Source organism: Falco rusticolus, chromosome 10, assembly GCF_015220075.1.
Source record: "Falco rusticolus isolate bFalRus1 chromosome 10, bFalRus1.pri, whole genome shotgun sequence".
In the NCBI taxonomy this organism is placed as follows: domain Eukaryota; kingdom Metazoa; phylum Chordata; class Aves; order Falconiformes; family Falconidae; genus Falco; species Falco rusticolus.
The window spans coordinates 6,124,810-6,141,087 of NC_051196.1; the positions used below are offsets into that span (position 1 = coordinate 6,124,810).

General features: G+C 37.1%; 1 protein-coding gene across 9 annotated transcripts in view; it reads left to right on the plus strand.

Moving 5' to 3' along the window:
• SOX6 (SRY-box transcription factor 6) overlaps positions 1–16,278 on the plus strand; it is a 372,748-nt gene that overhangs the window by 129,913 nt on the left and 226,557 nt on the right. For 8 of the 9 annotated variants that reach the window (XM_037401650.1, XM_037401652.1, XM_037401645.1 and 5 more), the window contains one exon: positions 11,567–11,810. In XM_037401650.1, the coding sequence (XP_037257547.1) occupies positions 11,571–11,810 (240 nt within the window). In that variant the 5' untranslated portion in view covers positions 11,567–11,570. Of the gene's footprint in view, positions 1–5,897; positions 6,054–11,566; positions 11,811–16,278 lie in introns of those variants that run through there. The other variant, XM_037401649.1, reaches the window with a different exon arrangement.

Sequence of the window (16,278 nt, forward strand, 5' to 3'; positions counted from 1 at the left end):
GTTTGAATCTGTTTTTAGAAGTAATAGGCTGCACATATTATGTGATGTTTGCTTGTCTATTATAAATTGTTACCAATATATGTAAGCAGGAAACTATTACAAAATATAGCCCTGAGCAAAAATTGACACTGTTTGAGAAGACAAGACTCTTTTACAAATGCAGATCATATGTTTTATCCTTAAAATATAGGAAAAAATGGGTCAGAGATGAAAACCACAACAAGGCGCTGTGTATTTCAATGGTAAACATACTGCATCACAAGTTGTTATAGAATATTTCAGTATTTTAGCTAAAATCACTTGTGAGGGGTCTAACTGAATTTAAATAGCAATGTTAAAATTTTTAAAATCACTGACAGTAAATTTGCTTTTTACGTGTTTGGGTTTTTGCTTTCTAATTATCTGGGGACAACTTCATTTGACTGGGCCTTTGGTTTGTGTTTTTGTATTCTGATAATTGTGCTTCATGCTGTTCTTTGACACATTTAAAAATCCTAACACAGAACTTTGAGCACCTGGAAGTGTGGAGCAATTCAGAGCCTGGGCACTCTTCACCTTTACCCTCACGACTGATTTTGCCCTGCATGTTTCCCTCTTGCTAGAGATCACATCCTGTATGCTGTAATCTTCCACGAAAACAGGATAGTTGAGGGTCCTCAGTTACTGCAAGTTATTTCTCCCTAACAATTTTGTGGTGCATTGCAGAACTGAAACCAAAAGACAGGGAGAGCCTGTAGTTCCCTTTGCGACTGCTGCAGTTGCAGAGTGCTGTGTGCAGGGACTGCACGCTGCTGGGTCCCTCCAGGCTGTGATGAGGGGTGTGTGTTTCACCTGTGACAATCACTTTTTAATGTTCTCTGATTCTTTTCAGTGCCTAGACAAAATATCTTAATGAATTCCTTCAAAAGACAACACTTGCACTGGGACACTGTTAGTAGTAAACAATGATTTGGTTTGTGGTTGGTTTTTTTTGTTGTTTTACTAAATAACAATGAAAATACTTGATATTGTTAAGTATGTCATACTAAGAACAAGACTATGAATAACAATGTATTAGTTGCTTTAATTTTCTTTTTTTTAAAGGCAGTTAAGATTGGTAGAGATTTCATCTGTGGATCTTGTGAAAGGATAGGAGGTTCAAAGTCTCAATAAATTGAACTTTAAATTGTTTGCATTTAATGGCCACTGATTAGCTTAATTAACAGAGGAGATAATGTTTTGTTTTACTTGATTTAAATTCTTAGGCTGTTGCAATTATTTATCTTTTGTCTTCATATTTTCATATTGAAGTAAATTAATGTTAAGAAAAAAAGGGCTCCATCTACTCCCTCTTATGAAAACTTGCACAGCCCAAGCAGTGGAGGGCTTGGTGGGGAGAAAGTGAGAAGTTGCTGCGCTGTTGTTCTTGGCCACGTTGCCAATCAAACAGGGATATTTCTGAAATATTTGCTGGGTAGTTTCAGCTAGGCATAGTATCCTCTGTAATCTTTTTCTAAACAGTGTGCTGCTTCAGACTTCCCTGTCCTTTATCCCAGTGGTAGCTGCAGCTCACTGGTAAATGAGGTGGTTCCTGCAGGGGTCTGTAAACACATCTTAGGGTTCCCATTATGCACATATGTAAGGATCATATTGTGTCAGCCTTAAATCAAAACAAAGAAATATTGTGCATGATGCTGCCTTGTAAAAGCCTGACTCTAACAAAAATCAGAATTTCTCAAAGCTGCAGAAAATGGGGCATTTTTCTACTTTTGTTTTATCTGATCAAAATGCTTGTGACTTTCAAATTGTTGTGGACTCTTGCTCCCCTCCTTTCTTCCTATGTTCCCAGTGACCCATATCCTAGTCTGTCCCTCTAAATTTGCTGCTTAGCCCCTCGAAAATAATGCCAATATAAGGAATATCAGCTAGAGTATATCAATATTCTAATAGAGTGGAAAAGAAGGTGCTGTGTCGTATGACGCAGTGTAGTGTGCAAGAGCATCGATGGCCAAAACCTGCGTGCAGGTTGTAGCTGGAAAGCCCGGCCTTTCGCTGCTGCACCTGAGCTCCTGGGAATGCGATGCCTGAGACAAGTCACAGGAGTTGTTCCCAGTTATGTGGAGCCTGCATCTTTTCCTTAACCTCTTCTGCAAGGCTAACGAGATATTTAAGTAGTCCTTGTGCCTGCTCTCGCTGCAAGGGTTAGGATTACATCTGGCTCTGGTGCAGTTGTGCAGGGGGGAAAAAAGCTGCTCATCCCTTACTGCTATTCTTAAACATTCCTTCAGGAAAAAAACAATGTCAAAGACCGATTCTTGGCTTTGCATGTTTTTCTTTTCTCTCTTTTTGTAACTCCTCCTTCACTGGTGAAACTTTAAAAAGTATTTGAAAGTGATGTGCATTGACATCAATAAACATACAAGAACTTAGTCCATGCATTAATAGAGACTGGAATATTTATACAGAAAAGGTAATCCATGATAACACTCAACAATGCAAGTTTTTCATGAAGAATTTAGGTTTAGCTTCTTTTCTATGAACCAGATGAAAATATTTTTTCAAGTATATATCCTACCTAAGAACACTCTTTTATGTCTTATAGGATGCCCAGAGCTACCGTAGATATAAAACACAATTTCTGGTTATGAGATCTCTGCATCACCAAAATGCAACTTTCACTCCTGAATATGTAGGCCATTTGCTGAATATCCTAAAGAAATATATGGTGAAAATATTAGTTCTCATGTATTCAGATCACCCCCTTCAAAGGTTTTTCTCGGGTTTTTAATATCCTGAAAGTCCCAGGTCTGAGGCAGCCTGCAGTTCAAACTTAATTTTCAGTTCTTAGAATGAAGTCATTTAAATAAACAAATAAAAAGTGGCACGTCATGTGTAGCTTGTGCCAAAGTACGCCATGTGCCAGTTAGAATTAATTTTTATGAATCCTCACACATATGAGCTTATAACAACAGTGCAGGTACGTGTGCTTGTCCCTAGCATCTCTGATGACAATTGCAGTCCTTTAAACGTGCACAAGTAACATCCCAGCGCAGTTCTGACCTGTGTTTATTTTTAGTATTTCATGAATCGCCTTCTTTAGCTGTTTTTCTTTTTCACTTAATGAAAGACATATAAGTCTTTTTGCTAAATAACACTAGGATATTTGATAGGAAAAATAAAATCCCTCCTCCTTTTCTTTGTGAATAGCCAGATGGATATGTTTACCCTTTAGAGAAATACAGATTTGATATTTTTGTTATGTTTTCTTTTCTTCCTGGTAATCATGTTGGCACTTTGCTGATCCCTAGTTGTGCATTATTACAATGGAAGGTGACAATTTGATTGTCTTCAGTTGGAGAAACAAGTAATTTTATATTCACCAAGCTGTCAGGTAACAGTACCTTGCAGTACTAAGAGCTCCTGGCAATGTGGTTTGGCACCTATATTTAAGTGCTTTGATGCTTGCGTAACCTCTACTGAATCAAGTATTTTGCCTGCTAGAAATGTTTCTAGGCTTGTAGTCGAAGGTTTTTATTAAAAAGACAATCCATAACTGAGCTGCAGAGCCATTGTTTCATGATACATAGAGGTACTAATTAGGTGGTTTAGTGCAACTGTACAGGTAAACCTGAAATTGATACTTCATTTCACTGAGGTGCACTAATCGATTTGGAAAAAGAATCAAAAATATGGAGATGGAGAGAAGAGAACAGGGAAGGAGGGGAGAGAAATTGGTTCAGAATATTTCTATTCTAAATTAGGTGGTGCACAGAAATGGCACGTAACCTTTGTTTTCACACCTCTGGGACTGAAAATTAACTCTTTAACTCATTACATGGAAGTTTAAGCACCTCCTGAAAATTAACTGTAGGAGGAAAAAAAATGTAAGAATACTGTATCTTAACTTTGGAGTATCTATCTCATAGAATATTGAAAGGATTTAATGAACCTTTCAGGAACTTATGCCCATCAGGGTTAGTTAGGTGTGTTCAGGAGGATTTCTATTATTAGAACAAGTGCTCAACTGACTTTGTAAGGGGGGAAAAAATATGTATTCTTGTCTTTTGTATAAAATCTCAACTCAAAGTCTAAACATGCTAAAATAAATTCCTCTTAGTATTTTTAGGCGTCCTTTATCAAAACCATTTATACAATCATTCAGCTAAACAAGTCATTCTATTCCATAAAAATATGTGAATGAATGCTTATTTATAGCAACCACTGTTTTTAATTTTATTGTTAACAATTGCTTTTATTTATATTGTATATTTTGTTATTTGCTGCCTAAAAAACCAAATCCTAGTAAGTTGCTGATGGATAAATTCTTGGCACGCTCACTCTTTTCCCATAGTTATTGGTAAAGATTGCTGGAAGTCAGTACTGCCATTTTTCTTTCTCTTTTTCCAACAGTAGGAAATTGGATATCGAGACACATGGTCTAGTCATAGGACTTTAAAGGCAGTCATCACTGAGAAGCTAATACCAACCAATTAAACAGAGGTGGTTACGTGATGTAACATTATCAGGAGAAACAATTCATGAGTCAAAGCATTCCAGGGCATATGAGCTCTAGTCCAAAGAACAGTCTCAAGCTGTTTAAATAAAGTGACAGCAATATTGTGAGCTAAATATAAACTATAGAAAACATTAACTACAGTGACTGAAGATGAGCACATCCCAGGTGCTAAATGACTATTCTTTCCCTGCCCTGGACTGCGTTCAGTGTGAGGGGGTTCACTTTAGGCATTTTCAGGGAAAGCTCCTGGTGGTGAATAAAGAGAATGGAACATCTGACCTACTAGAAAGGTAGGTTGGATTTTTGGCATTTTACAAATCCGAATGAAGACTTTGGATTTTCACTGAAAACTCATGAGGGGCTGTGATTGATTACATTGTTTCATTACAAATGAGAAGAAATACATAAGAAATTGTTCTAAACCTTCGGACCTTTGAGGAAGCCTGAATCTGAAGTCAAACTTTGTGGCTTGGATTCATGTCCATTAGCAGAAATGCAATTTGTGTGGACTGGAAAAACAAATGTAAGAATAGCTGTGTATCTTGGAAGCTGTGGGTGTGTTGCTTAGCTTGATGCTTATTTCCCGAGAGATTCAGGTGGTCGGTTAACATTACAGCTGCCATTTCTTGAATCATATCTCCCTCCTGCCCCCCCGCCCCCTTTATTTCCAAAGTGATTCCTGCAAGTACCATAAACTCTCTAATCTTGCAATGCTTTGTTTATGATCTATATGTAACCAATCCTTGTAGTATCCTGCAAAATCAAGCCAAGGAAGAGCCTGAGGGAGCTGAGCTGTTTGGCTTAAGGCCTTGCTGTGAGTCGAGCCAGATCCAAGAACCTGGGAGATTCTCTCCCATTGCTGCTTTGTCAGTTTATAGAGGTTTTGTGCATAGTGATTCCTGTTGGGGTGTGAGGCCCCAGAAGGATAGAACCTGTAACTATTCATTGGTGTTACTAAGGCTTCTTGGAAACTGATATGAAATTTCATAATTTTAGGAAATAACTGTTTATTTAAAATGGCAGACAGATTACGGCATTAGATTTACAATGCATTATGTCACTGAGTTATGCCTACATAACATTGTTTTACAGGAGCAGAGCTGTGAAATATTTTGGCTATATAATATTTGGCAATAGCCAAAAATATTTGGCAAAGCATTTCCATTTTTCTTTAAGTCTATCTGAACACTACTGTTACTGGTATCCTTATAGAGCAAAAATAAAGATCAGTTTTCCTGAATGTGTAACTGTGCTAAACTGGTTTGCAGATAGAAATAAGGAAATTGTTCCAGTTACTTCTGTGCAACTATATCACTGTACCCTGTTCTACATCAGACTTGAACTCGTACAGGTGACCTTGCACTGCAAAATAGGTTGCATAAAGGATCCTCTTGCATTTCAGAAGGGGTTTGAGGATCCATGAAAGACACAGGACCAGCAAGCAATGAGGTGTGCCACGGGTGTGAAAGAGGAGGATACCGTGGGCAGTGCAGGCAAAGGGTGTACGGTGCGTTCAGTTTATCCCAGAGCCGAGTGCTGATTTGTGAGAGAGGATCCTGTAAGTTAAGACACGAGTATGCACGTTTGTTGCTCTTTTAGAAGGTGGGGAGGGCTAAAATGCTGTGGCCGAATTTTACTTTTCATGAACACCAGGTTAGCATAAAAGTTTAGAAGGAAATATTTAAAAGGTTATGATTACTTCTAAAAATGGCTTCTCTTAATTTATTTAGTTCTGGAGTCACCAAAGCACTTAAACATGTGCTTAACTTTTTGAAACAGAGTAGTCCAATTTGAAATTAGTGGACTGCTTGCATACTTACAGTTAATCATGCACTTAAGTACGTTAATCTGGCACTTTGGGGAAAAGGAATGGAGACTGTTCATAAAAGCTCTGTAAGTGAATGTATTTCTAATCTAATCTGATTCCAATCTACTGTTGGAGCTGTAGACCTAGGCTACATCTGTACTGCAGTCACTAAAGTGGGATGAATTAGCCCATCCAAGTACCACGCTACTGTAGTTGGAGCGCTATCAGAAACGAGCTTGTTGAAACTTCTTTTGGATATCTCAGCTCTACAAAGCAGTCCTTTATGTGGCTGCAGTGTAGATGTCTTTAGGTTTATGAATGCTTTGTGAGGGTGGAACAGAGCAAAAGCTAGAGTCTCCGGCCAACTACAAGTCTACTTTTTCATATATCTCATTGTTACTGCTTAGTTTGTATGTTTTTGAAATAGTGAATAGAAATCACATTGTTATCTGTGTTAATACTTTGTGGCTTGATTCTGAAATGTCTAGCAGCTAAAATTCCAGGTCTAGCTATAATTTCCACTGTAACGTTTAATCATTTCAGCAGTCAGCAGGGATAGAAGATTTTAGGCTTTGGAAGCCTTTCATGTCAGGCATGTCATCTAATTGTTTCAAAAAAGAAGATACACATTGTTTGAAGAATTTGAGAACATAGAAGAGCCTCAGACAAAAAAAAGATATTATTATTTGTATTTGGAAAGGTGTAACACACACTGTCTGTAGGAAAAAAGGAAAACTGATATTTTGAGAATCTGATTGCCAGTCTTCATTAGAGCAAAGAGAATTTCTTCTCTGGAGTAAAACAAAAAATCATGTCAGATATATAGAGAATGGAGCTGTTTGGGTCTGTGTTTAGTTTTATGTAGGTAAAACAACCTTAGCAGCTCAGTTTTAGCTTTACTGCCTTGGTATTGAGGCTGACTGAAATTGGGGTCTTATTCCTAGGCTTTACTGAGGTTTTGATAAATGTTCTCATTTTTTTTTTTCTGTCTCAAGTTCAAAATGAGATAGAATTTATTCTAGTTTTGGAAAATCCAAACCAAGATTTATTTAATTCTCAAAGTTGAGGAGGTGATAGGACTTCAGATAATTCGGGCCTTTTCCAACCCTTTTTTCATACCCATTAGGTATATTTTCCACCTTTAGTGATTGCTGTGTTCAGCTAATCTGTCAATTTAACCAAAGCAACAATTTCACAATGTAGTTTTCTTTCTGATTGTGTGCTGTGTAATCAATATACTGATATAATGTGAGTGTAATTTCCTCTCTTATTTTATCTCCATTGCACAGTATTATAAATAAACAGCTAAAAAAGAAAAAAGAAAGAAAAGCACCAAACAAATCTGTTGCATCTTCTTTTAAGATTGTACCACTGTAGACACTTGTTCTAGTAAAGTAGAATTGGACCCACTTGATTGCATTTAAATTTTTCATGCTTCAGCAGTTTGTCTGGGAGCACAGTAAAGAAAACCCCCCGAGCGAGGATAGTTTAGAATAATAGAACTTGATTTTGTGTATTATAGCGGCACCATTTGCGCTGCTGTAGTTAGGGTTGTGTCAGCACTTCCATTATAAACCCCTGTTTGCAGGGGTTATAACTAGGGAGATATTTTTTATCAGAAACTTTTTCTAAAATCATTTGAGTGAATTTAATTGATAATAGGAGAAAAAATAAAATAAATTATAACAGAAATTAGTAAGTTCTGGATACCTTTTACAAGCCTTGTTTATGATGAATATTGATCCCTCCCTCCTCTGTCTCTCCAGGGATTTTAGCAAATGCATTTTGAATATTTTAAATGAAAAACTGGGAAGTAGTTATGGCTTAAAATGTGCCTGCTATTCATACTTGCATTTCAACATTAAAACATTTTAACACAACAACCTGTTCTATGGTTTAATGTTATCGTAAACATAAATGACTCAGATGGGCCAGATTCTTCTCCCTTTGAATTTCTTGAGACCTTGGAGTTATTGGCCAAACTCTGCCTTTGGACCTGGTGGAGTTCTGTGTACAGAATTCTCCCATTTAAGTAAAAACAGACAGGTAATGAGTAAAAACCTGCATGAAGTAATTGTCTGGATAACACCCCGTCACAGAGTTTATATTTACTGTTTTACTGCTTATAAAGCCAGGCATAATCAATATTTGGTGCATACCCTGGCACCCTCAGAAGACGTACATGAGGTGTATCGATTGAGTTAATGATTGTGCTGGGAAAAGAAGGTGGAGGGCCTAATCTAGCAAGGTCCTACATCTCTGTCCCTTTTACCCCGATGTTTAAAATCTAGCAACCAAAAACCTGAAAGGTCCCATTAAGTGCTGACCTCTGACCATAAATAATGTGCTCAATCTTGCCATTTTGACAAAGGTTTGGGGGAAAATAGAGTGAAAGACACCCCTAAAAATTATGTTGAGAGGAGAGCAAGTGCCTGGTAGACCTGCCTGAGCTTGTCTGTGCTCCAGGACTACGGGCAACTGAGGAAAGCACGCTATGGAAATGTGTCTGACCATAATGCAGCGGTGGGGAAAAGGGGTAGGTGGAGCTAGGAAGCATTTGAACCCTGCTCTCCGTCCGTTCTCTTAGGCTAATACACAGAGAAGTTGCTGGGCATGGCTTGAGATTATTAATGAATACGACTGTCAGTATAATTTTATTTTTAAGGTTAACTGAGTCCCCTTTTCACCACGTAATCAACTTAAAGAACAGAACGTGAATAGAGATTTTTATTTCATTGTGTTTAAAACATCATGAATAAGAGGAAAGCGTATTAGTGTATACGGCAAAGAAAAAGTGTTTCCTCTGTAGTGCATTACCAGTAGATAGCTTTACTGAATGGTCACTTGAGGAAATACCAAAAGCCTGTTTATGAAAAAGAGGTGAAGCCTTTCTAGACTAATTATATTCAGCATGTAATTTCTAAACTTCAGTCTGAATTTTGATTTTCAATTAACATTCCCAATTTGAAGATAATTTTCTATTTAATGTAATTGCAGGAAATAATTTATTGGCTGATTAAGACTGAGGGCCCAGCCTTCCTTAAGAAAACAGTCCCTAACAAACCAGCCTTTAAAGCCAACTCGTAGCTTTGGACAGATTCAGCCTATTTTTGCAGCTGCAGAGTTGTGTTTAATTAGGATTGTGCACTATTATTCATTGGTGCAGTTTGTAGTTGAAATTATTCTTAAGAGACATTTTCATTTCTAGTTTTCTGTCATGATTAATTTATGGTGAAGAAACAGCCATAGCTATTTCTTTTCACAGAAGCTCATTCAGTTTGAAACAGGAATGAGATCCGTTGAGGAGGTGAAAGAAAGGAAAATCCTTTATTGTGACTTTCGGTTTTCATGTCTGGTTTTCAAATTGCATAGAGCATTGACTTATATTTTCACGTGAGTGATTACATTAACGTGACTATTTTAAAGAGAAAAGGGAAAGCAAACCTTTTATTTTATCTTGGATCATAGTAATTATGAACCAGAACCTTTTGAAGTACGCAGAATAATGCCGGTTGCTGAACTCCTGGCATGTTCTCTGTAGCATCAACACAAATTCTTTAGCATAGTAAGAATGTAAGACACAGTTTAAATTCCTCAGTTCTGCTTATTGGCAACATTAATATCAGACTCCCACTTACACTCAGGCTCCCCTCAAGAAAATGCAAAGCTTTTTTTCCCCACCAGTATCGAGTTTAAGAGGCAGGATTATCTCTATTTACAGAATAGTTATTCTAAATAGGTATCAGTGTTTTAATATGTTTCAAAGCACTTCAAAGCTTGTAATACTTTCATATAGAACTGTACATAATTAGATTAATTGATCTTATATTAATTTTTTTTTTCACTGTAGGATACTAAATCTGAACTCCCTCATTAATTGTGAGAAATTTAGCATTAGCTGTTAAATCCTATGTGAAACACAGGCTGCTACATGAAAACTACTGTTTAAATTGGAATTAACTTAATTATTTTTCTTTGCACTTGATATTTCCTTCACTGTAATATTCATGAAAGCATGTGACAGATTTTTAAATTTAACTGTTAGTCTCAGATTTCCAGACCCTTTAATCAGTATTTATTTGTCTGTAGAAACAGTACTAGCAAGTTAATGATTTGCTAATTTGAAAAATGCTCATGTGGTTTCCGATGTTAACTGATTTGTGCATTTTTAAAGAAAAGGTATGAAATCAATTATTGTTAAAAAGCAATTAAGGTGAAGATCTTATTCCTTAGTTTCTTAGCAATTTCAGTGTCACGGATATTCTAAAGTTACTAAAACCTGGGAAAATGGCTTAATGTATTTTAGCTGTCTTCTTGCAGGTTTATTAATGATTGTTTTAACAGTTGCAGTTAATCTTATTAGAAATTTTAAACAGAGTGTTTTCAGATTTTGAGTTGAAGTCAGTTATATTTTCATTTAAGTGCAGAAACTGTGGTGAAAGCTGTGTTTGCATACGAGATGGTAGTAAGAGGCCATTATTAGGAAAAGACATTTAACATATATCAATGCATTTGTTCATTACACTTTTAAGTCATTTAAAGTAATTTGTTGAGCTATATCCTGTACTCAATGCCTAATATGAAATGCAACATAATTATTTTAGATTTTTAGTTTGAACTGTAAAAGGGTACTCAGATATTATCCATCCATTCAATAGACCCTTCAGTTTTAGAACACTTTTCACAGGAATGTCTCGAAACACTTTTCAAAAGGTAAAACTGAGTAAAATTTTAAACAGGTTAAGAGCAGATACAGCTTTCAACAAACAGCAAAAGGACGTATATGGCAGAATGTGAAATGGATTTAAAAATTCTTATCTATGTGGAAAACATCTTCTGCTTGCAAGGAGTGAAGTTAGGAAAGCACGATGGACTCTCTCATTTAAACATTTGCTTATAACCTTCAGATTGCTCATGGGAGTAAGAGTTTAAAGACGAACTCTTAGGCAAATTCAACATGAAAATACCAATAAGATCACTATTTTCTTATGGCTGGGGAAAATTATATTGTTTGACAAGTCTAAATGAATAGAATGACATCATATAACTTAACCCTGACCTTGACTTGGCATCAATGAATACTTTTTCTCAGTGTTTTGGATCCAGATGCCCCACACCCGTACTTTTTAGACTACTTTTCTTGACTGCATATGGTTAAGTTTTAACTGTTGTAGGCAACTGTGGTGTGTTTAGAGGACTATTTTGAGCTTGATTTTTTTTTCCCATTTAAAACCAATGTTTTCTTTTTTTCTGTTGTTTTGTAGAAGAATGTCTTCCAAGCAGGCTACCTCTCCATTTGCATGTGCAGCTGATGGAGAGGAAACAATGACCCAGGACTTAGCATCACGAGACAAGGAAGAGGGCAACAGTGATCAGCATGCGACCTCTCATCTGCCTCTACATAATGTAATGCACAACAAACCTCACTCTGAGGAGCTACCAACTCTGGTCACGACCATCCAACAAGATCCTGAGTGGGATGGAGTCATCTCAGCCCAACACAGAATGGTGAGTTTCACAGTTCTCACTGTGGCTTTCTAAATCAGAGTTGTAAAAGGCTGTTCACTTCCATTTTGAAAGATGTGTTCAGCATAATCCTTCTTGGGTGTAAAGCTTTTTAAACGTTAAAGTGTCGGTGTTAGTAATAGATCAACATCAATATGTGTAATTGTAAATTACAATTGTATAATCTTCTTAAGTATACAGGTCTATATGAATGAGGTCATTTGATGAGTTCACCTTCGGAAAGGAAACACATCTATTTATCATGTTTTCATTCATACCTTGATTTATGTCATAACCTCTCTAGCTCATATATTCAAACATTAATTTCTGACAGGAGGATGTAGTGCACAACTGTTTGTCATCTGCAATGTGTTGTGCTGAAGGAAGAAACTTTAATGCATTTTTCTACTTGTCTCTCAAAAATAGAACCCACCGAACCTAGAATATTATAGCTTTACACCACAACAAAGAAGCTGGCATTTTAGGTGACACAAACATCCTGCTGTATTTATAGGAAATTACAAGTTTTTGTGGAGGGGAAAGGTGTTTATGAGTAACTATGCCATGCTCTTCTGCTCTAGATCACCAGTTTGTATACAGGTGATGTTAGCAATGATCAGAATTATTATCTGTATTCTCTTCAGTAGCCTAGATAAAATTATTTTGCAGTTGAAATTCTGCCTCTGCATCCCCAAAACGTTGCAATAAATGGGCAGACTGAATTAAGACTGAATGGGCATAGCATCTCAGTCAATTTATTTTCCTTGCATGTGTTCCTCAGGAACAGAATTAAGGTACGTGGAGCAGCCAGGTGCCCTGTAAATTTAGAACATCATAATTCCAGACTCTTCATAAAGTGATTTTCACAGACATTAAATTCACACAGTTAGTTTAAAAAGAATACCCTGCCTTTTCATAAAATTTCTTCTGTATTTTTATTAAATGTCTGAGTGGATTTTTTCAGCAAGTTTTTTTTTTTTTTTTTCAGTACGAATTAGCAGCTTTCAATATGGTTAAAAAACATTTGTAGGGTTTTTTTGGCAGAACTAAATAACGAACTTATTTCAAGTTTGCCTTGAAATAATAATTCTAATGCGTTAATCAACATAGATACTGGAATTCTTCATGCATAATATGATGCCTGGAATTAGTTAAATAGCAGCACTACAATAATATCTATTTTGCTAATATAATGTTTGGTTTTTTCTTTCTAAAATCCAGTTGATTCAAAAGATCACACCAAACCAGAAAAATGCTACCTAATCTGTAATGCACAATTTAACCCAGTGCAGAGCTTTGTCAGGCCTATAATATTCCTAAGTATTTGGGTGACTGTCATGAAGGAGGCAAAATTTCAGCTGTAAAAATGGCTTTACAGAAAAATGGTTATAGGTTAGTAACCTGGCAAAGTAGGTTGTAAGTGATGTATATGGCTTCTGTGCAGATTTCTCAGATGGAACCTCATCCTGGATGGAGAGTCGCCCTTTTGCCCAAGTCATGCAATAAACTCATCAGAATAATTTTAACTTCTGTGTAGTCAGGAGGACAAGCTGGATGCAGACTAGAAAGTACTGATCAAGTTTGTTGGTGGAAAAAAATAGACCTGTGAATTCATCAGCTACTTTCCTATTCATTCAGAGAGGCATATGCACTCTGGGAATTTCAGACACCAATAACATTGATAAAATGACTCTGTCCTGGAGAGGAAGGTACTCCTAGCCTCTAGTAGCCCCTCCAAGCATTTGTTCAAGCTGTTCCTTGGGCCTGAAGTAATGCTTAAGCCAAAATGATAGAACCTCTGTCAGTGTAATCAGTTGTACTCATTTGTATTGCTGTGAAGCGGTTTTACACTTACAGCAACAGTGCAATCTGGTTTCATTCTGAGTGCTGTACTATGATGTCAACACTTGCCATACCTCTGGACAGGCACGAATCAACACCTGGCTTATCATGTTTCAGGACAGGTGCATAAACTTTGCTTGAGTGACAGGACTCTGGTTCTCCTTTCTCCTTTTTCCAGTTAATATTCCATCATATATGTAGATGAATGTCCTGAAAATCGTTAGGAGTTTCCACAATTCCCTTGGGTTAAATCTGGCGGTGAATGTATGTCATCCTTATTTAGGTAGTTCTCAGCTAAACCAAACAAATTTTTTTGCCCAGCTCAAAGCTGGGTATAATTTACAAGGCCTGGCTGGAAGTGAAAACCGAAGTTCTAAGGCCTGCTGTTTGGTTGCACTTAAGAGAGATCTAAAATATACAGACCAAGATCCCAGTGTATTTACAGTTTAGGTGAGTTAGATGACTGGTTAGATCACAACAGTGAATAGTGATTTTTTTTTTTTTTTCCCTCCTTGAGGAACTGTCATTTAGGGAAACTTATTGGGGTTGTTTTCTAATTTTTTTTTTTCTCCCTTACGTCCTTCATGAGCAAACTTTTAAGCCTCAATTAACTGCATAAAGTTTCTCTGAAACACCTCAGTTTCCAAGCAGGCATCAATATTGCTAAGAAATAATTCAGAGGCATCTGCAATTTTCCTGATGAAGGCAATTTCATACTCCTTTAAGGGAGGATAGGAGCTTCTTTCCAGAAAGACAAATTCCAGAAGGTGGATTGGGCAATTTTGAGATAGGTGCTGTGGTAGTGACCGCTTTTCTACTTAATAAAACCAAATTCCCAGAAGGTAAGTGCTTTCTGACCTTTCCCAGACGGATCCTTTCAAAGCAGATTTGAAGAAGCACCTGCTCATACCATTTACACTGAAAGTAAAGACAGTAGTGCTGTCATTAGAATGCATCAATAATGTGTGTTGTCTGGTTATAAGATAGTAAATTCAAAGAATGCTGTGTCGACATATGGGGAGGAAAAATTTTCTCTTTTATGTGGTATCTAATTAAGGGCACAATCCTGCACCCTTTGTGCCCTTAAAACTACTAAGGATTTCACTGGAATTTGAGGCAGCACACAGTATGCATCGTAACATGCTACAAGGGCTGTACAGATCTTAAGTGAAAAAAAGACACTGTAGTAGGGCAATTTGACTGAAAAAAAAATGGAGTTTTTTTCCCCAACATTTGTGGTATGCAGCACTTTCTGTAATGTAAGATACCTTCAAACTACATTGTGTATTATCATAAAAAAAACACACTGGCTAGAAATGTTTTCAAACTTTCACTCCCTTTTGATATCAGGCATTGCTTTCCACTGAGTCCTTTGTGTATTCTGAATGTCTGGAAGCCAAAATATTTTGTTTTAACTCCCACTCTATAGTATTTCCCAGCTGTGTACTTATATGGTGTAATAAAAGGATTTAACAAATGGGAAATAGCAGCTGCATTTGGAAATTCCCTTTGTGCTCCCTTTTCATTTGACAGATTCAGCAATGTGTAGCAACTGTAACGTCAGACCTGTAATGACTTACACTGCAAGTATCGTATCACCAGCCAATTTGATGTTACAGTGGGGAGAAAATAAAACAACCAAAAGATTTCTGTAATTTCATATCGCTGAGCTGAAGAGATTATAGTTATATTTCTAACTGTAACTTAATATAAAAATACCTGGACATATGGGTATTTATTGCTGCATGTAGTTCTACTAGAAAATAGAGTCTGTTTTAGGCTGAGGGTATCTGTTTGCTGCACTAAACTGTAGGGAAGAGGGCAAGGTGGTACTAAGATAATGAGGAAAGTATCCTGCTTTCTCCCATGGACAGGCAAGAAGAAATACAGTCACATTTTTAGATTGCATCCAAAACCTGGCTCTTTTCAGGGAGCAGACTGAGAGAGGATGTGGGGGGGAAGGCAACAATACTTACTTTTGTTAAGTGTAATCGTAACTGAATTGCTGTCTCCGAATAGTTTATTTACTAGTGAATACATAAAGAAATGGAGAATCATAATGTGTGCTTTTTTCACTGGGGAACCAGGAATGATCCTCATCTCCATACAGAGCCCCACACACCTTGTGAGGTAAATCAGGAAGGTTTTGTATTTTTTCTCTGAAGTATCAGGAGAAAGCAGTGCCAACAAGACAAAAAATTAGATGGACAAGTGGCCTTGATCTTCTTTGAGGAGTGAGGTGGTGTGTTCCCAGGCTGTAAAGGCTAGATGTGGGCCTTGTGAACAATACATTTGAGCAGCTTTAACCTAATGAAATCCGGAATCTTTCTCCAAAACACAGAATTCCACCCCCTGGTCCCCAACAGTAAAAAGGAGAGAGTGGCAAATTCTGTTCCCCTCCCCAGCTCCAGTATAACAGTCTGGTAACAGACAAGGTTTGTGAAGAACTCGTAGCTACTGTGCTGATCACTATACATAATGGTGTATCACTGCGATGGTCACCACACTCTTCCCACTGGTGTTCCTCCCCTGCCTACCACTACAGGGTAGCTGTAGGCAGTGTGTGCATGCACAGAATGAGGGCATCCACATCTTTTTGCACTGCTGGTACTTGAAATAACACAGTGAG